Source organism: Rosa chinensis, chromosome 6, assembly GCF_002994745.2.
Source record: "Rosa chinensis cultivar Old Blush chromosome 6, RchiOBHm-V2, whole genome shotgun sequence".
NCBI classification, from domain to species: Eukaryota; Viridiplantae; Streptophyta; class Magnoliopsida; order Rosales; family Rosaceae; genus Rosa; species Rosa chinensis.
In genome coordinates this window covers 48,544,428-48,569,985 of record NC_037093.1, presented here as the reverse complement: position 1 = coordinate 48,569,985, position 25,558 = coordinate 48,544,428, and the positions used below count along the sequence as shown (strand labels likewise).

Below are 25,558 nucleotides of genomic sequence, written 5' to 3'. Positions count from 1 at the left end.
TCACACAAAAAAAAGTTTGTTAATGACTCTTTATAAAAAAAATACAAAAAATGTGATGATGCATGTTCATAAACCCATACACCGACACCAACAATTGCAATAAACACGTAAACTAATCCAATTCTAAACACATACACATACCCCCAGTAGGGTCACAATAGCTAAATAACAAAAACTCCAATATGGTTTCATGTCGTAGTTCAAAATTGTTGTCTCACATTTTCTTTGCAATTATTTTAAGTCGTACTTGAAAAATTTTGCGTCTTTTATTTATCGTACAAAAATTTTCTTTTCCAGTAGTATGTTTGAGTGATATTGGTTGGTAACTCATTCTCACCATATCTAACGCTATTAGCTGCAATCATTTCATAATCGCACTTGGAAAATTTTGCGTCGCTTAATTCACCATAAGAAAATTTTATCTTTCCAATGTAGTATGTTCTAGTGTCTTCCATTTTGGTTGGAAACTTATACTCCATCACATCTATTGTTTATTAGCTGCAAAGAAGTTTGTCGATTAGAAGATAACTATTTAGAACTCTCCAAATTCAAAAAATGAATTTTTTTTCTTTGAATCGAACATGATTTTCTCAGTTTTGCCCACTTTAGAAAATAAAAAAAATATTTCCGTAGTGAAAAAAGTTCTAAATTTTTTTCTCAATATAACTGACATTATTCTTAGGCTCTGTTTGGTATTGCGTTATCAGGCATTAAACAGCTTATTTTTAAATGTTTTAGCTTATAACCTGTTTGGTAAAACTCATAAACATGCTTATCGGGGCCGCAAAAAATAAGGCAACATGCACTCCATCATATGCTTCTTTCACATTATCAACAACTTCCACTCTCATAGGGTCATCAAAGCAGCCCTTGATTGCATTTTGATTAACCAAAAGATAAATTTTTTTAAGGAAAGCACATTCCTTTTGGAGAGCTTTACATGCACTTATTGCAGGTGAATTTGTAAGAATATTAGCTATGTTACTCTTATAGGTGACTCCAGATACGGCAATCTGTTTGTCTGTGAGTGTAGCCATATTGGTTAAGACCAATCTCACAAATTGTTATCTCATCTTTTGTCCAACTTAAAAATCGGATGCATCAGTTGTGCCTCTGTGTCCAATCCACTTTTTTAGAAAGCATTCATCTAGTAACAAATATCTTTCATTAGCTCAAGTATTCAACAACTAAATTGAATTAAGCAAGAAAGAATCTCGCTCCATCCAAACTATATTCCTAGTATTCAACATGCGATTCCTTAACAAATTTTTGAATCTCATATAGTTTATTAGTCTCCAATTATTTAATTATTGTAGGAGTGTAAAGTATCGAATATGTTTAAGACAAAAAGAAATTGTGATGAAGACTGTACTTGAAGATGTAATATGATGTTAGGATTGAGTTGACAAGTAATATAGTTAATGTTTAGATTATGAAGGATGCTAGAATTAAGTTGACCATCACTATGACTTATGATGTTGAGATTATGTAATTCATATTGTCATATGACTCTTTATAAAAAAAATTATTTAAAAAAAAAGACAACATGTATGTATCAATTAACCTATATCACAAATTTAAATACCAAGACAAAAAGAAATTGTTATGAAGATTGAACCTAATATGAAGTGGTGAATTTGATCTATAGAAAATTATCATTAGTTATAAGTGTATCAATATTTTGTATGCTCAGCCACTTAACCAAAAATAGCTCGAAATTTTCATAGCATAAAATCCAACAATTTAGCCAGTCAAAATAGCTGAAGAACAAAAACTTCAGGGTTTTTTACTTCAACAGTGTCTGAACTCTTCGAGGACTTTTGAAATGATACCTGAACTTTCAAAGTGATCAAAGTGATATCTGGACTCTAATTTTCTTGTCAACGGAATACCTACGTCAGAATTCCGTTACGAGTCCGTTAATTTTATCATGTGAGGCGCATGTGTGTCCGTAAAACAGAGCAAAATGACATATTTGCCCTCACACCCAAGAGTCCTTTTAGCTGATCCTGAGAAAACCCTTTCACCTGAGATTGAGTTTCTCAGCTCTGTTGGGCTCTCAAGGGTGGACCTTGCTAGAGTTCTTAGTTTTAATCCATATCTGTTGTCAAGAAGCTTGGAGAATCAGATTGTGCCATCTTATAATTTTCTCAGGAATATGATTTCCCAGAAGAATGTTGTGGCGGTTTTGAAGCGCAAGTCTTGGATGTTCTTGGAGAATCATTCCAGGAATGTGATGCCCAATATTGAGGCTTTGAGAGAGTTAGGTATGCCCAGAGCATGCATTTCTCTGTTGCTTGCTCATGACACCCAAGTGTTGATGCATAATTATGATGAGCTTGTTCAGCTTGTGAATGAGGTCAAGGGGATGAGATTTGATTTGAAGAAGTCAACTTTTGTTGTTGCACTGAGAGCATTGTGTGGGAAGAGCAGTAGGGCCATATGGAATCGAAATCGCGAGATTTACAAGAGGAGTTGGGGTTGGTCTGATGATGATGTTATCTCTGCTTTTAGGAAGAGCCCTCAGTGTATGATTTTGTCTGAGAAGAAGATTATGCAAACAATGGATTTTCTAGTGAATAAGATGGGATGGTCTGCATCAATGATTCCCACACATCCTATAATTTTGTGTTTCAGTTTGGAGAATAGGATCATCCCGAAATGTTCGGTTGTCAAAGTTTTGATGAAGAAAGGATTGGTAGATGAAAAATTAAGTCTGACTGATGTTGATTTGATGGGGATTGGGGAGGAAGAAAAAAGAAAAAAAGATGAAGCAGAATTGCAGAACTAAACGCAGAAGAAGAAGAAGAAGAAGAAGAAGAAGAAGAAGAAGAAAGGTTGAAGACCAGGACAGAGAGAGAGAAGATTTTGTTTTGTGTTTAATCTATCACCTAAGAATAGTATAAATATAAAGTTTGTAGAGGTTATAACACCGGCAGCTCGTGCTCCAGTGGTGGGGAGTAGAGCTCTTGTGAAAGAGGTTGGGTGTTCAAATCTCATGCGTTGGAAGGTTTATATATTTTGTTTAATTATTTGGTATTGCCTAAAAAGAGTATAAATACAAAGTTTGGAAGTATCATATCGAGGACAGTTCGTGCTCCAATGGTCAGGAGTTGAGGAGTTGTGAGAGAGGTTGGGGGTTTGAATGAGTCTTCTAAGGTTTATATTTTGTATAATTATTCGGTATCTCTTAAAAAGACTATAAATATAAAGTTTGGAGGCATTATATCGAGGACATTTCGTGCTCCAGTGGTGGGGAGTTGAGTTGTTGTGAGAGGGGTGGGAGGTGGGGGTTTCGAATCTCATGTCTTCCAAACTTTGGAGGGAATTGAATTTTTGATCGATTTTAGGGGGAATTGGGATAAAAAGTCTGTTTTGCCCTCACTTTTTTGATCACGTGTGCCTCACATGCCTCCGAATAACGGACCCGTAACGGAATTCTGATGTAGGTATTCCGTTGACAAGAAAATTAGAGTCCAGGTATCACTTTGATCACTTTGAAAGTTCAGGTATCATTTCAAAAGTCCTCGATATGGCCTCGTGTTGTAATTCGGAACTGTCCTCCCACATATTCTTCGCTCATTTCAGAGTCATACTTGGAAAATGTTGAGTTTCATACTTTTTTATTTTATTTTTTTATCAATAATTACTAAAATTAGTTATTTTATCAACATACATCCGATCTAATGGCGGAGCTAAAATTTTAGAATGGAGTGGCCTAAAAAAATATTTTTTAAAAAAGTTTACTAATTCTTTTAATTTTTTTTTTTGTTTTACAAAACCACATCTTAGATTTTTGAAAGAGCGCGGTTATTGCCACCCTACCATTTTCTTAGTTCACCCTACAAATATTTGAATTATTGAAATACTAAATTACCCAAGTGTAAAATGATTAATAAGTACACTAAATTTTTTAAATCCAAAAATGTGAGGAAAAATAAATACATAAGTAATTAATTAAATACAAAGATTACTTAATTTCTCATTGGTTAACATTAATCTTTATCTTCTCCACCCAAATGTGAATTTATTACTTTTTTTTTTTTTGTCTTTTTGTTACTTCCTCATCGTTAATTCATTTTTCAATTCACAAAGCCATTAGTGTTAACTTTATCAAAATCTTTATAATACCATTTGTGAACACGAAAGTAAAAAATTTAAAACACAAAAAAAAAAAATTAATCTCATCTTCATTGCTCATAGTTCTAGACTTACTAATCTTTTTTTTTTTTGAAGAAATGTACTAATCTTTTTAAATGGATTGAAATAGTGAACACTGAAATTGAAAAAAAAAAATTAGAAAAATGAAGGTAAATTAGATTATGATTTAATTTCTTGAAATAGATTATGATTTTATTAAGAAATTTTAATATATTTTAGTTTTTTTATTGGTATAAATTAAATGAGAGATTTTCGTTAAAAATATTTTTTTTAATTGGATATGTTATATAAGGATGTTCTTGGAAAGAGAAATGGGTTAGATAAGTAAATTTAATAATTGAAATTAAAATATAGGGTGTAATAAGCAAGTAGGGTGAACAAAGAAATTGGTAGGGTGGCAATAGCCGCACCCTTTTTGAAATTGAAAATACTGTTCAACTAAATTGAAATCAAACTATAATGTCAGTACATCAAGCACATTAATTAGAGTACTGAAGGAATCAAATATCTTAATACATACTTACCAAGTTAATACATTGTTAAAAAAACAAGAATAATAGACATGATTTCACCACAAACCGTCTCGCACTCTCGTCATCTTAGGCTGGTGATCCTTATGTCCCGATGCATAATATCTCTCTGTTGGCGAAAATCGCACACATTGAATAGGATGACTTTCAGCAACATTATTGGAATCAATCTCAACATGATTATGATCGTATAAATGAACATAACCATCATCTCCTCTTGCAGCAATTATATTTCCGGAACGTGGATGCTTGTATAGAGAAGCTGTTCTACAGCTTATTAGATAATGTTGCGTAGTCCACTGATTATTATCAAGCGTCAAAACTTGCACACCAACACGGATACCAGTAAGAGTAATACTGGTTTCATCTCGACTCACTTCACAATTGGGTACAGCTGCACGAGTCTCCAATTTGTGAGCCAAAAAAGTCAGACATCTTGAATCCCAAAATCTAACACCCGTCATATTACTATATGTGCTCACAAAAGTATTAGGGGATAGGCATCCTACAGCCCTGATTGATCCAGCAACCTTATCATGATTTTTCACAGGTTGGATTGTATACAGTGAAGCCTGATCATAACCCAACCGAAATATCGATATGTGTCCATTGATATCTCTAATTAGTAAATCTAGAGCTATGGTCTCCCAAAAAGCACAAGCTCGGACAATGTAAGGGTTTTGATGTGTTTCTAGTACTTTCGGTAGACCATCCTCATGTTCTATTCCACGCCAAATCTTCACAGTGCAATCCGCTGATGCAGTTGCAGCATACACAACATTCCGCTCCAAGGAACAACTCCATATTGGAGCGTCAGTGAGTTCCATCTTCCCTAGAAAGCATAGCTGTGCTATCTTTACTTGCACTAAGGACGAAGGTACCCTCGGCAGTAACTGAACTATAGGAAAGATCCACGACTGAAACATCAAGACCAGCAATAGTGTAGAACAATTTCAAACCTTTAGAAAGAGAGCAGCGATATGTAGTAGAACTGTAGAAGGGTGCAATTGATGAGAAACCAGAATGCCATTCGGTGGTGATTATCTACCTACTCATAATATCAGATACTTTGGGAATTATTCTCCAAATTCATCAGAAATGCATCTTCACCAGAAACGAAGCATCGTGGGGATTGAGTTTCTTATTTCTGGGTTTCAACCACATCTTAGATTAATCACATATCAAACAATCAAATAGCTAACTGGTTAAAAAAAAAAAACATTATAACGTTTGATAGAAATTCAATAATAAAGTCTAAGACACGAACATACTTACTCAAATTGCTCCCTACACACTTGAATTGAATAGAGGATAAACTTGTGCCTGAAGAGTGAAGAGGGAAAACGGCAGTCGGCATAAGAACTAAAATTTTTTGTTCTTAACCATCCCTGAACATCCAGTCTTCTAATGCAAAAATATCCTGCTGCGAGACAGAAGGTCTTGAATTCGCTAAAGCGATACGAATATGAAATCTGAAGCAAATGGGGCGGAGAATGACGGTTAACACAAGATGCTGTAACATGAATCAAGAATATCATATCTGCCACACTATATCCTTTTGTAAAGCAAGATAGGTCGTTGATATCCTCCTCAGTAAGAGAAGAAATGTCATTCTTTATAAGAAACTTTTTCAGTAACAAGGCCCTCTTCTCTTTACTAGGCAATGTAATGTGTATCTTCTACCTGAACCACATCAAGGCTGCATCATCCAGCAGCTGAGGTCAACTTATAGAACCAATAACCAGAATTTGCTTGCGAGCAAGTCATCCCAAGAATGAAGATATGGCAGCAGTTTTTCAATTTGATCCATAAAAAGCACAGCTAGCTGATTGCACCAAGCAATTGTAAACACAGCACGAACTATCCTCACCTTGCAGATCAGTTGAACTCATAGAATGTGAGTCCATTTAACTGTTGAAGATGCTGAGATTTGAAAAAGCGTAGCTTTAACCTGTACAGTCAAAGCTTTCGCAATCATCGATTTTCTTGTTCTTGGTGCCCTAAATAGCAAAACAGCCTTATGGGAAGAACAACCTTCGAAAAGAAGCAACATATGGGTTACAATCATCTCCATATCACTATCAATTGACTCCAAAACAGGATATTTATCCATATGAAACCAATAAACATGCTCAATAAGAGCAAGAGGTAAACTCCTCAATTTTTTTTGGGTAAACTCCACAAAATTGTTTCACAAAACGTTGTTGAATTGCATCCACCAAAAATTAGGGAGAATATTCATTCTAGAAATGTAGGACCACTGGAAGTCCATATGGATCATCATTGACTGGTTTCGCTGACAATCTCCTCTCAATTAACCATTGATGATCCGTAGCCTGTATGGCTACAAAAAAATAAATGTTGAGTCTCATATTTCACTGTAAGAAAATTTTATACTTCCAACATAATACGTTATAGTGTCATCCATTTTGGTTAGGAACTCATACTCCATCACATTTAACGCTATTAGTTGCAAAGAAGTTTGGTGATTAGAACAAATATTAATTGTTTAAAATTTATAAATTTTAAAAACACAAAGTATTTTTGTTCATTGAATCGAAAAAACTTGGTATGTGCATTAAGTAGAATAAACATAAGGACTAAATTCTGCTTACTACCATGTACTTTCAAGGGTTCATCAGTTCTGTCCTTGCACTTCTAATTTAATCAGAAAAGTCCTTGCACTCTCAAATTTCATCAAATCAATCCAATCCGTCACCACTTCGTCAATTTTCAGGGAAAATTTCCAAACTATCCATCTGCATTCACAACACTAACGTGTCAGCGGGCTGCCTAGTGATGAGTAGTTTAGGAATTTTCTCTGTGAGAAGGTCCCACGTTAGCATTTTAACAGCGAAAATTGACGAAATAGTGATGGATTGGATCGATTTGATGAAATTGGAGAGTGAAATGACTTTTCTAATTAAATTAGAAGTGTAGAGACTAAACTGATGAACCCTTGAAAGTACAATATAGTAAGCAGAATTTAATCCTAAACATAACATTGACTCACATCAGTTGCATAAAAATTGATTGATGCAATAATATTGTAGCACATTATGCGTTAATCATTTCAAATTGATAGATTCAATATTAACACGCCCCCAACATTATGAGAAATGACATAAGATACAATATACATGTTTCAGAAAAAAAAAAAAAAGATACAATTAATATATATTTAAGAAGATAAGCGTTCTTGATATATAATTGAAGCAATAAAACCGTAAGTGTTCAAATTATGTACACCAAGTAATTGCCTCCTCGAGTAGATTGGCAAAATTTGCCTTCAGCATCCATTTTTCATTAGAAGTGATCTTCAAATGGATCAAATAACACACATTTATATATTAAAAAAAAAAAACTATATCTCAACGAAATTGGTTTAGTAACTATAAAACCTGAATGCTCTAAATCAACTTTCTTTCCCCCCAAACTTACTCTATGTTATCTCTACTACAGAGCAACAAAATAGCAACACAGAAATAGAGCATGCATTGCCCTTGGTGGTCTTCTTCCTCTACCATAACTCCCTTTAAATTGGTAGCATTGACTCAAGAAATTCTTGGACATTGACTCAAGCAATGACTCTTGTTCAAGCTCTTTCATTTTGTGTTTTCTTCTCAATTTCCTTCATTTTCCTCTCATCCATCGCCCAAGCTCCAGCCTCGGAGACACCGCCACAGCTCTACCGCAGTCTTGTTGTTGGTTCTTCTCTTGCTTTGGAACCGGCAAGTACTAATTGCAGCCCGCGCTACAGCACCAGCTACCACAATAACAATTAAGCTTTAAAATTTAAAGGGAAAAATTCACCAACGGTGTCTAGACACTTAGGAGACTTTCAGAATGATACCTGAACTTACAAAGTTATCAATGTGATACCTGGACCCATTTTTTCGTATCATCGTCATACCTATGACCAATTTCTGTCACGGAGCCGTTAACATGACAACGTGTGATGCACGTGAAGCACTAATTGAGGACAAAAAGACTTATTTACCCTAAAAAATATTGGGTTTTTTTGTTTTGTTCTCTTTCTCTTTGTCTCTTTCTTTCTTTCTTTCTTTTTCGACTGCTTCTTCCTCCTGATTTGAACCATCAAGATCTCAAATACATTGATGCCCAGTAACTACATAATCATATGATGATATGTACAATCATAGTCCCCATAGAATAATCCAGATTAAACTCATTAAAGAAACCTTTCACAATCTATTCACAATGTCATCAACATCAAGCCAGTCATTAGATTCTTTGGTCTCTAACTCTCTATCAGTTTACGGGAACTTATCTGCCCAGTCCCAGCATGTCTGCTTTGAGAGGGTGACCTTGAGAGGCTGCTGGTAACTCTCTCTGAAGAGAACTATCAATTCCAAATTTCAGACTATAATTGGAAGTTGATCCACATACATGTACGCCTCAGTAGTCTCACCTCATCTCTCTTCATATCCATTAATATTGAATAAACCAATAAAATACAATCTTGCTCATAAAGGATGGGTTGAATAGCTGAGCCTCAGTTCGATTAAACAAAGCAAAAAGCTAAAGAGTGACCCTATTTCCAGAATTGATTATGAAGCCTTAAGCTTCATTCACCACCAGATCTAGAACCAAAAAAACAAAAACAAAAAAAGCGTCCCAACCATATCACTGTAAGTCTGTAATTCCGGCAAGCCGGCAACTAAACAAGCCCCAAGGCCCCTAACATCCTTCATGGTCGTCGTCATCTCTCAGAGATGGAAATTTGACGGAATCATTGATTGATGTTATTGGACCGTCGACATTGGCGGCGGCTTCATGGCCTTTGATGAAGAATCGAGCTCCAATCAGCTATTTGTTGCAATCGGTGGCTAAGAATTTGACTCCAATTGCAATCGGTGATTATCTCTCACACACACTTTTCCAACGGTTTGGGATCAGACTGAAATTCAAAGAGATAATCACCTCACATCAGAGATCAGAAGGACGAAGCTTTGATGACAAACAATCTCAGACTTCAAGCAAAGGGAATCGAAATGAAACAATGATTCTTTATTTGCCCAAGGAAACACTAATTCTTCTGATCTGGGTTTCTTTCTTTGGCCAAATTCGGATCTGGGTTTAAGAACTCATCATGCTTTAATTTTTGTTTTTGTTTTTTGTTTCAGACATAAATAGACAATTTTGCCCTTTGAAATTCAGTCACATGCATGTCACGTGATCATTTTCAACTGCTCCGTGACGGAAATTGGTCGTAGGTACGATGGTGATACGAAAAAATGAGTCCAGGTATCACATTGATAACTTTGTAAGTTCAGGTATCATTCTGAAAGTCCCCTAAGTGTCTAGACACCGTTGGTGAATTTTTCCCAAATTTAAATGTATTGAAATTGAAATCAATGCTTTTCAATGGGAACATGACAATTCTCTAGAAATTGAAACGATGTCATTCCACCACTCATCACTTTTGTGAATTTCAGCTAATTACAATTTATTTATTGGGTTTCTTTCCTCCTTTTATGAGATTAAAGAAAATTTCAAATATTAATTATTTATCATTGATACAAATAATAATTTCATCCAATATCTAATTAAGTTGTAAAACAAACACAAACCACTCCAAGATATGGCTGCTGATGGAAAACGTTGGGTTGAAATAGTCCAGCTTGAATTTGATTAAAAACTAATTAATTTGAATAAGTGTTACATTTTATGTGTTGTGAAATGACACACTGGTTGGTGCATATATAATGTAATATTTGCGCCGAATGTCTCGACATGATCACAATCGAACGATTTCATCTACAAACGACAGAGACCAATGCTGAAAGACCAAATGATGATCGATCGTAACTATTTGCAAAATATCTCTCTTTTTTCAGTAAAAAATAAAAATAAAAATATATAGAAAATGGAAGAAAAGCAGCACAGAAGGAATATTCAAAAGAAGAAAAATAACAAATAAAGCTAATGTTTCGCTATAACTTGCATATACTATGCCTCTCCCTTAATTCACGGGCATGTCGAGATTGAACCTCTAGCTGTAAATCCACGCTCTCATTTCCCCAATCCCCTTCTTCTCCCCTTTTCCCCAATTCTCCTTCTCAGCAATGAAAGCTTTGGACCTCCAGAACCCACCTCCAGGTACTCTCAATTTGCACTTTTTCAATCTTGATCGACGCCCATATGACTTGTGTGTGCTTCGTTTAGCTCTGGTTTTGAAATGTTGATGGTGATTTGAACGATGTGATAGTGTTGGTTTCGTTTGACTGATTTGCAGGTAATGGTTTTGTGAAGAGAATTGGACTGCAATTGCTCTTGTTTGCTGGACTCAGCTTCGTTTTGTGAATGGTGTTACTTCAATCTTTGTGTTTATTGCATGATTTTTTGTATATAGTGGGATTCTTTTCTCTGTATAAATCTGTGATTGATAGGGGTTTTGGTTTGGGGATTGGATCATAGAGGAATAGTACTATACGGAATTTTGGTTGTGAAGCGTAGAGGAATAGTATGTGAATCCTGGGTTCTGAATTTGATTCGATTTTTCTAGAGAAAAAGAAAAAAAAAATTAGAATTGGGAGAACATGAAGTTGATGACTATGGCAATGAAGTGTTGGAGTTGAAGGTTGTGTATGTTTTTTTTTTTTTTTTTTGGTATGAATTGTGGTTTTTACGCTTCCGTTTAGTTTGTCAATTTGTAGAGAGAGGTATAGCAGTTCAGGCATGCAGCTAAGTAGGTCTGAGAACTTGCTTGGTACCATGACCGGTGAGGTGTCATGCTCATCAGGTCAATGGATCCAGCAAGAGTCGACCCCAGTTGTCCAGAATATGGGAAAGAATGTGCGCAGAAATGTCTCTGTACAGACGGGGGAGGAGTTTTCCTTGGAGTTTCTTCAGGATTGTGGTGCGGTGAGAAGAGTTCCTTCTGCACCTGATACAGTTCTGAATTGTGAAAAGGGGGCTGGATTGAATTGTAATCAGAATGTTACAGTGGCATATCAGGATCTTACTGGTATTTTGGGGTTGAGGAGAATGGAGTCCGAGTGTGCATCTGACACATCTGAGTTTGTTGCGGCAAATGGGTCATGTAAAGAGAATGAAAATGAGGCTCATGTTGATAAGCTAAGCAGACACAGCGTGAAGGAGGTTGATGGTGGAGAAGGATCAAGGAAGGCTGTTGGAGAACTAAATTGTGATCGAGCTGGTTTTCGGCCAACTGCTCCACCTGTGAACGTGTCTGAGTCTCCTCATTCTAACAACTTTAATCGGTCAGGAGTGTTGCATGGTTCTCAGTCTGGGAAGATGAAATTTCTTTGCAGTTTTGGTGGAAAGATTTTACCCAGGCCTAGTGATGGGAAACTCAGATATGTTGGGGGAGAGACGCGTTTTATTTCTATTAGGAATGGTGTTTCATGGGAAGAGCTTGTGAAGAAGACTTCCGGTTTTTGCAGCCAGCCTCACATAATAAAATACCAGCTTCCAAATGAGGATCTTGATGCTCTTATATCTGTGTCATCTGATGAAGATCTTCAAAATATGATAGAGGAGTATCATGGGCTTGAAAGGCATGAGAGTTCTCAGAGGCCACGGGTCTTTTTGATTCCTCTGGGTGAGTCTGAAAATTGTTCCATTGAGGTTGACACCATACATTCGAGTAACCCTGATTACCAATATGTTGCTGCTGTAAATGATTTGGTAGATCCAAGTTCTAGGAAAACTAGTGGAGGACAGAATTTGAGTAGTGAAGCAAGTCAACAGGGAACAAAAACTTTGGTATTCCATAAGGAGATTCAGAGTAATTTTAAAGCCTTGCATCATAGTCAAATTTTGAGTGAGTCCCAGAATATGACTGGGTCTTCAATTCAATCACCTCTTTCTCCTATTCCACATCAACAAGCTGATGATAGGCAATGGGGCCAATCTCATGGAGGGCATTGTCACAACCACAATCACAGCAATACTGTGGTGTCTACTTCAGCTGTTGGCCAAAACGTTGGTGACTTTGATGGGTTCTCCCGCGAGATGCCAGTGCATAAGGAAAGTAGATTTCTTTCCGACAAGCCTGTCTCACAGCCAGAAGATCTAATAGCTCAGTTGTCAGGTTCCATTGGTTGTCATCATGGCATGCCACATGCACTTTCTGATTCAAAACTACAAGAGAATGGAGGGAGGTCTGCGTACTGTTCTCAAGAAGGAATGAACTTATCACACTCCTTAAACTTTGCAAACGCTCAATTGTTATCATTCCAGAACTCAGGAATTGCACAAGAAAAGCCAACCCAACTGCATGAAAACAGTGACCCTTTCAATCCTTGGGTACAAAACAAGTCAGAGAATATTGAGTCGGTAGGACTGCAGAGAAGACTGGATTTGCCAAATTCTTCTCCATGTTTAGAATCATTGGGCAGGAATGAACATACACAGAATGGTTCTGGTGACGTTCATGACAAATTCCAAACAGCTAGAAAGAAAGATTCTATAACTTTGGAACTCCCAAATAAGTTGAACGAAAAGGATATTTTCTTGCAACATGATGACACCCTTTATGGGGAAAGATCACCTGTCATTGGGGTGGAATGTCCGAAGAGATTGCCCAATATAAACCCCAATATAACATCTACTTTTGCCTCTGGGGTTGTGGTTCCTGCAGCCAGTGATTTCATACCTTTGGTAGATAATACAGTGCATGACCCCAAGAACTTCCAACTTGGCAAAACCCCTGTCAGTCTTCTTGTCACGAGTGAAGCAACTGCCAATGACCAGGATTGTGCTTTGACAGGGATGGTAAATGTTGAACAAGGACACGCTGTTTCAGCGGCTAAGAATCCTGAAGTTTCAGGCCGATTTCCAAGCACTAGAGAACACTCCTGTGATGGACGTTCTTTGCGTGATCTAATCTCAGGGTTGTCCAATGGACCAATTTCCCATGAACCTGTACATCCACAATTTGTTGCAAGTCAACATGATATAGGTTTCCAAGAACCCCTGCTCACAAGCTCTGCAAATTTTTACCCATCGACAGTTCTTGATGGTCTTGAGTTCCAAAAGAGTGCTCATATGGTGTTGCAGAAGCCAATCCAAAATGCTGCTTTTAAAAGAGAAGTATCCCTCCTTGATGATGATTTTGTGTGTTATCCTGCTACCAGTGTTGAGAATTTGAGCTTGAATGGCGAAAATGTCTCTTTGGCACAAACACAAGCCCAAACAATGAGTAATCATAAGGGACAGTTGGATACAGTAATAACTGCAGAAGATGTAAACAGTGGTGTTACTCCTGGCATTCAGTCTTTATTTGTGGTGTCCCCATATGTTGTTGACGAATCCATTGGTGATCTCATATCCCCAACTGCAACAGAGGTGGAGAGCAGCATTCAAGAGTCTGAGTTTGAGGTACAAAAAGTAAAACTGATTATATTTGTTTATTAGGTTTTGGATTGGTGGATTTAAATTGCTCCTTGGTTTGTCTGTAGGATGATAAGGGTGATATGGGAGACAAGAATGATTCATTTAGTGATGCAATGATAGTTGAAATGGAAGCCACCCTCTATGGTTTGCAGGTATTCTGCTGATGTCTTGATCTTTTTCTTGATTTGCACACATTGGTAGATATTTAAAAAGTATATTTCATCATTTTAACGTCTAGAAAAATTGTATTTATATATATATATTTTTTCTTTGAATAGATTTATTGGCCTTGTTGGTGAATTAATTATGTTAGTGATTGAAAAATCTAAAACTGACTGATTTATCCAAGCGTTCTTTATCTCTTTTTACTAGAAACATTTAAATTTATAGCCTCTCACTAATATTACATAAGTACATGTAATTATCTTCATGGAAAATCAATGGTTCTCATTAGTACTGGTTTTCATGCTTCCTACTATGTTTTATTGTTGCCACATAAGAAGAGATGGTATGTTTCTCAAACAAATTGTCGCTTGCCTGGTCACCAGGTGTATACACTTGTAATACTGTTTTTGATTGCTTTCGATTGCCCCTTGGGATAAAAGTAGGACTGACATGCTCTCTTACTTGTGAAAGACCAGCTTCATAGCATATATCCTTTTCCGGTATTAGCAAAATTCTAGTTTCTTCATTTATCTTTCAATTTTGATGTCCAGATCATTAGAAATGCTGATCTTGAAGAACTACGGGAATTGGGATCTGGTACATATGGAACTGTTTATCACGGAAAATGGCGGGGATCGGATGTTGCTATAAAGAGAATTAAAAAGGGCTGCTTTGCAGGGAGATCATCAGAGAAAGATCAATTGGTGGGTCTCATAATCTAATTCTGTTCCAATTCATTTGCTTCATTCTCTATATCTTTTTGTGTTTGCATTTTTTCTTTCACTCGTTTTCCTTTATTTGAAGGGTGGGTGGGTTCTGAATAATCACAAATGGTTATGGAAAGTTTTTGTTTATGGGCATATTGTCTTCGTACATGTTTGCCATAGAACAAGTTGTCATTTCTCCTTGATATGTTGTATACCTTATGACACGTATCTTGAAGCTAATTTGGTTCATATCCCTTTACCAGTAAAAATAATTAATATTGTCATTTTACCTGCCTGTGAAGTTCATTGCTCTTTTTGGCTGTATCAGACAAAAGACTTTTGGAGAGAGGCACAGATCCTTTCAAATCTTCATCATCCAAATGTGGTTGCATTTTATGGGATAGTACCTGATGGAGCAGGAGGAACATTAGCAACCGTAGCTGAATATATGGTGAATGGATCCCTTAGGCATGCCCTGCTTAAGAAGAATAGGTAAATTTGCTTAATTTATTTTTCGGCTATTTGCTACCTACTGTTACTTATGCTTATCTTAGAACATGAGATTCTTTGTACAGATCACTTGACCGGCGTAAAAAGCTTATAATTGCTATGGATGCAGCTTTTGGCATGGAATACTTGCATTCAAAGAATATTGTCCATTTTGATTTGAAGTGTGACAATTTGCTGGTCAACTTGAGGGATCCTCAACGACCTATATGTAAGGTAAATAGTACACAGACCTTATCCATGTTCAGTGATTGATTCAAATGCACTTGAGTAAAAAATGTGGCTTTGTAGGCTTTATGCAATGACAGAGGCCTTATAATTGCAAGTCTTATTAAATCAAGATAGAGTACTGTAGAATATTTCCAAGCTAATAGTTGACTAGAGGAGTATTTGGGCAGATGCAGTGGAATTCTTTTCCCCTCGTATGTAAACTAGAAGTCATAATTTATGCTTGTTAGTTTTGTGGGACGTTTTATGTGGACATTTCAGCCAAATATAACCTTTCTTTCTTCACCACAAAAAATTCACACTTAGTTCTCTCTTTTATTTTAATGTTAGATTTCCTTTAATACTGGTAATTGGGTATTCACTCTTTAGGTTGGAGATTTTGGATTATCAAGAATCAAACGCAATACTATGGTATCTGGTGGTGTGCGAGGAACACTTCCATGGATGGCACCAGAATTGTTGAACGGTAGCAGCAGCCGGGTCTCTGAGAAGGTTAGCAGGACTTTATATATTTTTATATCCTATATTACCGCTAAAGGAAAAAAGCATCATTTGCTAAAGAAATTAGCATTCTGGTATTACCTTTGACAGGTTGATGTTTTCTCATTTGGAATTTCAATGTGGGAGATCTTGACGGGAGAGGAACCGTATGCAAATATGCATTGTGGTGCCATCATTGGTAAGTTTACTTCACGGTGTCTTCCCTAGTACTGATTTCTTATGTAGTCCTGCATATGCAATTATGGAAAGGTAACAAAACCATGTTCATATAAAAGAAATTTTGTATGTGATGATTGAAGAGGAAATGTAATGATATTTTTATAAAAGAAAATAGTCTTGATACAAATATCTGAGTGCAACCTCTTTTTGAAATTTTATACATGCTCATCTATACTTTGCTTCCTTTTAGACTACAATAAGCTCTATGCAATAGGATCCTGATCCTTTGGATTAGCTCAAGGATTTAGGCCAAGTATTGTAGGACCCATAGGAGAAACTTTTAATTCATTATGAAGTTCACCTTGTCCAATAAGTTCTTCAACTTCATTTTCAAACTAATAAGGAAGAAGTTCCTTAGTTTCCATGGTATCAGAAATATTATGTGATATCACTGGAGTTTGTTATTTGGATAACGGGTATCACTACAATTATGTTGTGGGACAGATGTTGTTAGAGTTGGCTACTATACTACTATACTCATTTTAGCATTAAATATAAGTTAAAAGTATCTATATACTGACTGCCTTAAGTTGTTCTCCTTTAGACCTTTACTATTGCTTCCAATCACACCTGGAGCCAGTAAAATATTTTTTAATTTGATATTAACATTGACGGTCGCAGACTTTACTTGTGTTTTGTATGCTATTAGAGTATCTGTTACCTGCTTGATTTTCAACTACGATTACTCTACATACTTTTATCTTTATATCTTCTTTTCCTGATTTTGTAACTTGTGATCGAAGGGGGAATTGTAAAGAACACTCTTCGACCAACTATTCCAGAGCGATGTGATTCTGAGTGGAGGACGCTAATGGAAGAGTGCTGGTCACCTGATCCAGAAAGTCGGCCGTCATTTACTGAGATAACTAACAAGTTGCGAGCTATGTCCAACACACTTCAGGGAAAGGCTTCTGGTACGTAATCAGACAAGACTATGAAGCTTAATATCTTTACATGAATGAACAACATTTGCATGCACAGTTGACATTCTTCAGGTACGAGGATCATCTAGTATTGCTCCAATGAAAAACCTTCTCTTTGAGTACGAAAACATTGAGGGTTGGTTTGTCCCCAACATTTGATGGTCTTTGTTGATAAACAGATCTTATTGTTTTATTCTTTTGTAAAAAACACCTGGTGACACCAGCATGCGAGCAAGAAACCCTCCAATATTCTGCTCAAGACACGGCTTAGTCAATATGTATATACACAGAAAAGCATAGAGCTTTGTTTGGCTTATCTAGATACAAATGAGTGAACTGCGAAGTTAATCTGGTACACTTTACCAATATGTACATATCGAGTTTTTTTGGCTGACATTATTATTCCCGTGTATTTTTTTCCTGGAAAGAAGATGATAAAGAATATCATCATTCTTCAACACCACATATTTGTTCATTTTCAGAACTCTAGCGGTGCAGAACCCTAGAACATTCTCTTGCACCTAGACAGCCTCTTGTCATGTGGTTCTCGCATGAAATTATAGAGGTACTGTAATGTTCATCCGCTCAATAACCAGCAAGGAATTATATTACTCCTTTGGTTTGAGCTCCCTATTTTCGATCGGTCAAAGATTAGTCAAAGCACCCACCATGCATGAAAAGCAAATAATTCCCCACAAAATGAATACGAGTGTATAATTAGTTGCTAACTTCGACCCGTCAAGGTGTGTCCTCGCTTGCTCAAGTAAAATGAAGTAAGCAGAAAAGATCTCCTTTTCACTTTTATAAATTCTAATATCTCTTCGGAAATGAATCAACAGTCGTCAAATTGTGATAGAATCATAAGGAAGATATACTACATGCAAACGAATCCAAACATTTTTTGTGCATGAGCAAGATGCAAAGATTGTTCATCAATTGTTGTGGATTTTGCATGGTAAAATTCTATAGAGCTTCTCTGAGAAAGATGGGAACTTTGTTTATAGTAATTTTTGAAAAAGAATTGACCTTCTTTGCAAAGAGGACTCCCCACCTAACATACGTTTGACCTGAAATAGAAATTCTTTATGTGTGGAAAACGTGGGGTTTGTTCTTCCTTGTAATTTCGCAAAAGAGTGAAACACAAACCCCCACTGAACAATTGGTGCATTATTGCAACTGGTTCCCTTCTTTTTAGTTGTGGGTCAGTGAGTCAAGTCAGAGCCTTTCCACTTGCCCACATGAAAATTGATTAAAAAATTGGCTCAGCCTCTTTTCTTGGTCATTCTTTACTGGGATATTTCAGTCTCCTTTCTCTCTCTTCCTTCATATATAAACGCACAAGACTTGAACACATTACTTTGAGGCTCTTGTGCATACTGAAAATTGAAAAAAGCTTTCAAGTTTCAACTTTGAAGAGAGAAGAGAGGTAAAAGATGGAGAAAGCTCTTAACAGACAGAGGGTTCTGCTTCACCACTTGAGACCCAATTCTTCTTTGTCTTCTGCAACTCAAACCCATGAATCTTCTGCCCTCTCTGTAAGTTTTACATCCTTGTAATTTGTTAAAGGAGAATGCTTTGTGTTCTGGTCATGGTGGATTTGATTGGTTGACTTTTGTGCCTTCTGGGTTTTCTCTGATGATCTTGTTTTGGTAGGCTTCAATATGTGCAGCTGGGAATAGTGCTGCTTATCATAGAACAGCTGCTTTTGGAGATGATATAGTGATTGTAGCGTGAGTAATTGACTGAAATGAGAAACTTGTTTAAGTTTTTTATAATCTATATCTTTTGATAATGTTTATGCCTTCCCTGTGCTTGATATTGCCTGGAAAACCATGTTAAACAGGGCCTACCGAACTGCCATTTGCAAAGCAAAGCGAGGCGGCTTTAAGGATACTTTAGCTGATGATTTACTGGCACCTGTTTTGAAGGTTAGATAAACGTACAGTTGAATTCTTTTATGTCGAATCTCAGGGATTTGTATGTTTCATCTTAGTTTTATGGGGCTAATTTAGCTGTGATGTACTTGTTATGTAGGCAGTCATAGAGAGAACAAATTTGAACCCAAGTGAAGTAGGGGATATAGTTGTCGGCACAGTTCTGGCTCCTGGCTCACTTAGAGCCATTGAGTGCAGGATGGCAGCATTCTATGCTGGTTTTCCTGGTAAGTCTTTAATTGTACATGGTATTTAAAGGGGCTCTTTATGTTTGGTTTTGTCTATAGTCAGAAGCTTATGGTTCATCTGTTTTATCCAGATACGGTTCCCATCAGAACTGTCAACAGACAATGTTCATCTGGCCTTCAGGCAGTTGCTGATGTAGCTGCATTCATAAAGGCAGGGTATTATGACATTGGTGAGAGAATATTCCGGGTTATGTATCTACAATCCATCTGGTCTCCATCAGTGGATCTGACCTTTGCTTTGAATACAGGCATTGCAGCAGGAGTGGAGTGCATGACAGTTGATAGCATTGGTAGTGTCCGTACACTTAACCCCAAGGTATTTTCCAACTCTATCTACTTGATAATATTTGCACTCAAGGAATGGTTTCTTCAACTGAATATATGTCGTTTACAGGCTGAAGCCTTTGCACAAGCCCGTGACTGTCTTCTTCCTATGGGTGTTACTTCTGAAAATGTTGCACGGCGTTATGGTGTAACACGACAGGAGCAAGACCAAGCTGCTGTGAGTTCTATCAAGTATTTAATATGCATTAGGTAGGTCGATGAACTGTTATATAATGCATCTGTTGTAATTTTCTAAATGTATGTAAAATAGGTTGAATCACATAGGCGTGCTGCTGCAGCAACTGCATCTGGTAAATTCAAAGACGAAATTGTCCCTGTATCTACTAAGGTAAATACAAACACATATTCTCCTTGGAAAATGTCTTTTACTTTCCAGTAGTTGATTATTTGTTTGTATAGGTTGTGGACCCAAAAACTGGAGAGGAGAGGCGTGTTACAATTTCTGTGGATGATGGCATCCGGCCAAATGCAAACATGACTGATTTGGCGAAACTGAAGCCTGCATTTAAATCAGATGGGACAACAACTGCAGGTATTTCATCACTCAAGTATCAAGTAGCTTGTTACTCATGACAGTATCTTCATTTATCAGGACTTTTGTCCTCCTCTAATGCAAATGAATCAAGCATTGTGAATTTAGCTTATTTATTTTTTTATTCTAGGAAATGCTAGCCAGGTGAGTGATGGCGCTGGAGCAGTACTCCTGATGAAGAGAAGTGTAGCTATTCAGAAGGGACTTCCTATAATTGGTGTTTTCAGGTATGACATTGTAGTCCTGTTAAACAATAGCTAATCCATTGCTTGAAAAAGGAATATATATTGGGCTCTTGAGAACTTGAGATGACTATAACTCATAGCAATGAACTCAGATCACTAAGGATCATATTAGTTTAGTATTTTTGTTGCAAATGTTAAATGAGTTGGTTCCTTGGGATCATTGTTTTTCTTTTGCATGTTTTCTCTTTATTTTGTTGATCATAGAGGTTATGGTTAATCAAAGGGAAATTAGTTGCATAGTTGTATATAACTGCTGAACAGTCCTTAGGTTAACCTTGTTACAGAGGTTCTGAAAATAACAGTCATATTACCATCATAGATAGATGAATATGTAAAAAGGTTCAACAAGATACTTTGGTTGACCAAGGAAGAAGACTTTAAGAAGCTTTGTAACGGGCAAGGATAGATACTTCAGTGTTAGCTGATGATTAAAAAACATAATCTTTTGTTTTGTTTGAGAAGACATAAAATAATAGTAAAGAACTCAAATCACAAAGTGACCAAATGTTCAAAGATGGTTGATGTTTACTCATCTACTACTTTCTGGTCTATGTTAATCGTTGCTGTTTTCTTGGGATCGCTCTTTTTTTTTTTTTTTTTCTGCTTTTCATGTTATCTGTTTATTTTGTTAATTGAAGAGGGTATGCTTCATCAAACGAAACAATAGGGCACCTGACAGAGAGCCACGTACCCATATTAATTTCTTGTCACAAATCCAATGCCTGCAATTTTTATCATTCTGATCCTAAGCTGCATCAAAATTTAGTTTTTTTCTTTTCCCATTAACATCAGTTCATTGCCACGTGCCGTTATCACTCGCAGAATCTAAAACCTTTGTTGCACCAGCCTCCTTATGGTGGTTAAAATTCCTGGAGTATGAACCTTTTCAATGAAAGAAAAAGGATTAGGCAAAACATGCTCATAGATATATTTACGTCAGTTCTTCTAGATTTTCCATGAGTAAAAGCCTCATTCGCTAGCCTTAGCCAATCAAGAAAATATCTGCTGCAATCAAACATCAATATTGACATGGAAGCCAAATCCACTTATAATGGCAACCCCAGATCCGACACCAACAGTCCAAGGACCATAAAGGAGGACATTCTGATTTGATTCTGGGCACTCCAATCTTTTAAAGTACAGGGATCAAGAAACCAATTTTGATAGTAAGAACAGATTTAGAACATACTCTCCACAAAAAGTGATTAACCTTAGGAAGAGAGGAAACATTATAAACCAGTCTCCAAACTCTCTCACTGATGACATGCAAAGAACTATAGGACGGAATAGAGAGTTTGCATTTTCAGGATGCACTTTACAATAACCAAACCGCACAATAGATTGACCATTCTTCTCGAGAAGGCCACACCATTGTATCCTTTTCTCAAGTAGATGGATTTGAAGATTTGACCAATGATAGCTCCAGGTACCCAGCTTCTTTGACTTTACCACTACCACTGACTGATATGGGTTTCGAAAGGAACTCAAGACCATTTCCCTGCAATTTACACCTCTCAATACTTGGAATCCGCCTATCCTTCCAAATATTAATGCTTTGGCCATTCATATCGTGCCAACTACCATGTGAAACTTCTTTACCTAGAAATTAAAATCCTTCCAATTATTGAAACCTTTACTCCCCCCTCCTCCTCCTCCTCCTCCTCCTCCTCTCAGTTGTGATTACAATTCCCAGCTTTGCCAATGAATTTCCCACCATTAGTGAACTTGAGAAATTACACTAATGAACTTTGAAAAAGATACAGAGAATGTGGGGATGGCATCAGCCACATGCTAGACAAGAATCCCGCTTAGCCTGCTTATAGATCTACCCCCCCCTTTTCCTCTGGAAGACTCAAGTAAATCCCAAGATTATCAGTACTGTTCAGATCGGAACTCCAAAAAGTGTTGCTATATATCAACAGGGGCATAGAAGCTAAAAGAAGTTATAATTAATCAAAGCGAAAAATTAAGGTGCTAAGTGGAGGCGTCTTTGGCCGTGTCTTTGAGGAGTATTCTTTGTTGGTCTCTGAGATATTGTAGAGTTTTTCTGTTAGTCTGTTGGTTCCTTATACTTTTCCTGTAATTAGTTCATTTTGTTTCTAACCAATCCCTGTAATCAGTTTGAATATAATTTTACTGCTGAGAAGTCATTAGGTTCACCTGGCTAGTATAGTTATGAGAGCAGTCAATGGTTTAACCAATATAGCTAGATAAATATCAGAAATTTGATCACGTATCATATCATCAATATTACTTGCATAGTCTTTTCATATAGTTTGGTTGATCTTGTGGATTTGTCTGATTGTATGAAAAGACCAGTACGTGGATATTATCTTCAGCAAGGCTTGTTATACCCTAGTTACCAGCTTATGTGGATCTCCCTCACAAGCCATTATTAATTGCGAATTTCTGCTGAGTATCCTCATAATCCTTGCACAGATAAGGTTGGATTTCTGTTATCTGTATACTCTTTATTTAACCAAACCTCTGCTTGCAAAACCAAGGGCCTCCTTCAGGAGCCTATACCCCAAAGGGTCCAAAGTCCAAACAGTTGAAGGACACCTGTAGTTCGCAGGATTATCAGTACAGTTCATCCCCAGAACCTCACTCAAGTATTGCTGTATATCGACAAATTATATGAAGAGAGGTCTATAAAAATTGATCGTAGGTTTGCTAATGAGATTTTGAGAATAGTCTATTAAGCATGCAGAAACTTTCATCGAGATTATCTGTTGTCTAAGAGTGTAAGATAGCTTCATGACCAGAACGTATAGAAATTTGCTCAAGCCTTCTTTGGACCTTGATTATGATTGTAGGTTTGCTAATGAAATTTTGAGAATAGTCTATTAAGTATGCAGAAACTTTCATCGAGAGTATCTGTTGTCTAAGAATGTAAGATAGCTTCATGACCAGAACGTATAGAAATTTGCTCCAGAACGTATAGAAATTTGCTCAAGCCTTCATTGGACCTTGATTATGATTTTATGCCTTTTTGTACAGGAGTTTTGCTGCTGTTGGTGTGGATCCCGCTGTCATGGGCATAGGTCCAGCTGCTGCAATTCCAGTAGCCGTGAAATCTGCTGGTCTTGAGCTTGGTGATATTGATCTATTTGAAATAAATGAGGTAGAGTGCATTGCTAATAACTTCATAACTTTTTTTGACGAATTATAGTTAGTTTAAGGGATTCTTTGGCTTAGCATTTTGTGTGTATCCTTCAGGCGTTTGCATCTCAGTATGTATACTGTCAGAAGAAATTGGAACTTGATTCCGAAAAAGTCAATGTTAATGGAGGTGCTATTGCTTTGGGTCATCCCTTGGGCGCTACAGGTATATGGAGTGACATGCCCTAAATTAAACATCTTCACCACTTGTTATGAACCTCCATCTGATCTGATGACATACATGAATGGGCACAAAGACACATGACTCAATAATGCTTTCAATTGTGCTATCATCTGGCTTATTTCCTAATATGACAATTAGAGAGCTAAACATTTTTTGACATTCCTTTTCTGTATCTCAAGTTGATATGTTCTCGGATCTGCTGTATTTTGTGTTAGGTGCTCGGTGTGTTGCGACTCTATTGAATGAGATGAAACGCCGTGGCAAGGATTGTCGTTTTGGTGTAATCTCCATGTGCATAGGCTCGGGTATGGGGGCTGCTGCAGTTTTGGAAAGAGGTGACACGGTTGATGAGCTATGCAATGCTAGAACATGCAGTTGAAAATACCAACCTTTGATGATAGGTAGATACATAGGTTTATGCTCACGTTGCTGGTTTGAATATTTGCTGTTGATGATCAAAATAAATAGTTTCTGGACATATGTTTCTGGACATATGTTGTGGCTTAATTGAGCTCTCTAAAGTAAGCAGATCAATCAAATATAATAATATGTTTTATTTGCATGGTAATTTGCTATTGTCGTTTAATCTTTTGAATGTCTCATTCTATGAATGAACTAGTATGTGGAAATGTGCTGTGAAAAGCCTTATTTTATCCTACTGACCAACATATATGGATGTTACTCGCAACCCATAGTCAATTTCAAATTCTGCCGAGTATCTTATCCTCGCTGTAAAAATGTTTTTCAATAACATATATAATAGTAATCCATATAAATGCAATCCAGGTACTCACATATTTACTTCAATCTCAAGTAGAACTTGGGGAATGCCCATGTCCATGTTTAACACCACCAATAAGCAGACTTTCTTTGATTGAACGAAAAAGAGGTGGGGTGGTTTGATTGGATAATCATATACTGTATGACTTAGAAACTGGGCAAAGAAAGGAAAGCAATGCAAAACAACCAATGACCAATGTGATTCCCCCATCATGACACCAATTGGTTTCTCAAATTTTTGCTAGTTGGGGTACTCTTCCATGTTAGTTTGCTTGATTCTAGTAATGTCTCTGTTTCTCTCTAAGTATTGGTTACTCTCAAGTCTTGATACCAACCTAAAAGGGGGAATTTGCAGGAAGCTTTCCCCTCATGTACGTCAAAAGAATGTTTCTGGTTCCATTCAGCCTACCAGCATGATTCTTAAAAACTTTCACGTGTTTAATTTCCCTGGGAATCTGTTTTCAAGGAGCTATTAATTCTGATGGTTTGATGCATTCATCTGTCAAACTCTATGGCTCTTGCCATAAGATCCTGATGCTTCCGCGCCATACCTAGCTTGCTCATTGAAGCTTTCACTTGATCTTTAATTCGGCCACTCTAAGAATTGATCTACTTGTTCACTGCTAAGAGTTGAGGATTCTTTGATTCAGTGCAAATTGATGATATTTGGCTCCAACGTCTATTGATTCTTGCCCAGACATTCAGGTTTTGACTATCGCCGCTGCTAACTTGCTCAAGGGTCTTTTGAATCTAGCCTAAAACATCCATGTGCTGGGAAGTATCTAAGGGTAGCCTATTTCTAT

The 25,558-nt window shown here is 36.8% G+C and overlaps 4 protein-coding genes across 11 annotated transcripts; 3 read left to right on the top strand and 1 right to left on the bottom strand.

Annotated features, from left to right (window-relative positions):
- Positions 1-1,966: 1,966 nt before the first annotated feature.
- LOC112171476 lies at positions 1,967-2,684 on the top strand. The gene is made up of 2 exons (XM_024308657.1): positions 1,967-2,528; positions 2,638-2,684. The coding sequence occupies exons 1-2, from the start codon at positions 1,967-1,969 to the stop codon at positions 2,682-2,684; spliced, it is 609 nt and encodes a 202-aa protein (XP_024164425.1).
- Positions 2,685-4,729: 2,045 nt separating this feature from the next.
- LOC112171474 (serine-threonine kinase receptor-associated protein) lies at positions 4,730-5,518 on the bottom strand. The gene has a single exon (XM_024308656.1). It carries the CDS (start codon positions 5,516-5,518, stop codon positions 4,730-4,732), a length of 789 nt encoding a protein of 262 aa, XP_024164424.1.
- Positions 5,519-10,618: 5,100 nt separating this feature from the next.
- Positions 10,619-17,721, top strand: LOC112172685. Of its 8 annotated transcripts, none has more exons than XM_024310134.2 (10): positions 10,623-10,814; positions 11,372-14,060; positions 14,141-14,227; positions 14,792-14,944; positions 15,276-15,439; positions 15,523-15,670; positions 16,052-16,174; positions 16,274-16,361; positions 17,146-17,316; positions 17,384-17,721. In XM_024310134.2, the coding sequence occupies exons 2-10, from the start codon at positions 11,394-11,396 to the stop codon at positions 17,482-17,484; spliced, it is 3,702 nt and encodes a 1,233-aa protein (XP_024165902.1). In that variant the 5' UTR covers positions 10,623-10,814; positions 11,372-11,393; the 3' UTR covers positions 17,485-17,721. The 8 variants fall into 8 exon arrangements, 4 of the variants coding, with proteins under 4 accessions (XP_040364949.1, XP_024165902.1, XP_024165900.1 ...); XM_024310132.2 differs by having other exon boundaries at positions 10,951-14,060; XM_024310135.2 differs by having other exon boundaries at positions 10,624-10,814; positions 10,951-14,060; positions 17,146-17,721.
- An 888-nt stretch (positions 17,722-18,609) lies between these two features.
- LOC112172686 (3-ketoacyl CoA thiolase 1, peroxisomal) lies at positions 18,610-24,554 on the top strand. The gene is made up of 13 exons (XM_024310136.2): positions 18,610-18,860; positions 18,979-19,055; positions 19,169-19,253; positions 19,360-19,486; positions 19,579-19,677; positions 19,756-19,823; positions 19,902-20,009; positions 20,103-20,180; positions 20,252-20,384; positions 20,515-20,611; positions 23,630-23,753; positions 23,849-23,957; positions 24,191-24,554. Exons 1-13 carry the CDS (start codon positions 18,759-18,761, stop codon positions 24,352-24,354), a joined length of 1,371 nt encoding a protein of 456 aa, XP_024165904.1. The 5' UTR covers positions 18,610-18,758; the 3' UTR covers positions 24,355-24,554.
- The last annotated feature ends 1,004 nt before the right edge of the window (positions 24,555-25,558 follow it).

Excerpts from the sequence above, each read along its gene's own strand:
- LOC112172685 (XM_024310134.2), top strand. The coding sequence starts at position 11,394 with ATGCAGCTAAGTAGGTCTGAGAACTTGCTTGGTACCATGACCGGTGAG. Across the intron at positions 14,945-15,275 it reads CATCAGAGAAAGATCAATTG|ACAAAAGACTTTTGGAGAGA; the intron begins GTGGGTCTCATA and ends TGGCTGTATCAG. Across the intron at positions 17,317-17,383 it reads ACTTCAGGGAAAGGCTTCTG|TTGACATTCTTCAGGTACGA; the intron begins GTACGTAATCAG and ends TTGCATGCACAG.
- LOC112171474 (XM_024308656.1), bottom strand. The coding sequence starts at position 5,518 with ATGGAACTCACTGACGCTCCAATATGGAGTTGTTCCTTGGAGCGGAAT.
- LOC112171476 (XM_024308657.1), top strand. The coding sequence starts at position 1,967 with ATGACATATTTGCCCTCACACCCAAGAGTCCTTTTAGCTGATCCTGAG. Across the intron at positions 2,529-2,637 it reads TTTTAGGAAGAGCCCTCAGT|TTTGGAGAATAGGATCATCC; the intron begins GTATGATTTTGT and ends TTTGTGTTTCAG.
- LOC112172686 (XM_024310136.2), top strand. The coding sequence starts at position 18,759 with ATGGAGAAAGCTCTTAACAGACAGAGGGTTCTGCTTCACCACTTGAGA. Across the intron at positions 19,254-19,359 it reads TACTGGCACCTGTTTTGAAG|GCAGTCATAGAGAGAACAAA; the intron begins GTTAGATAAACG and ends CTTGTTATGTAG. Across the intron at positions 19,678-19,755 it reads GGCAGGGTATTATGACATTG|GCATTGCAGCAGGAGTGGAG; the intron begins GTGAGAGAATAT and ends CTTTGAATACAG.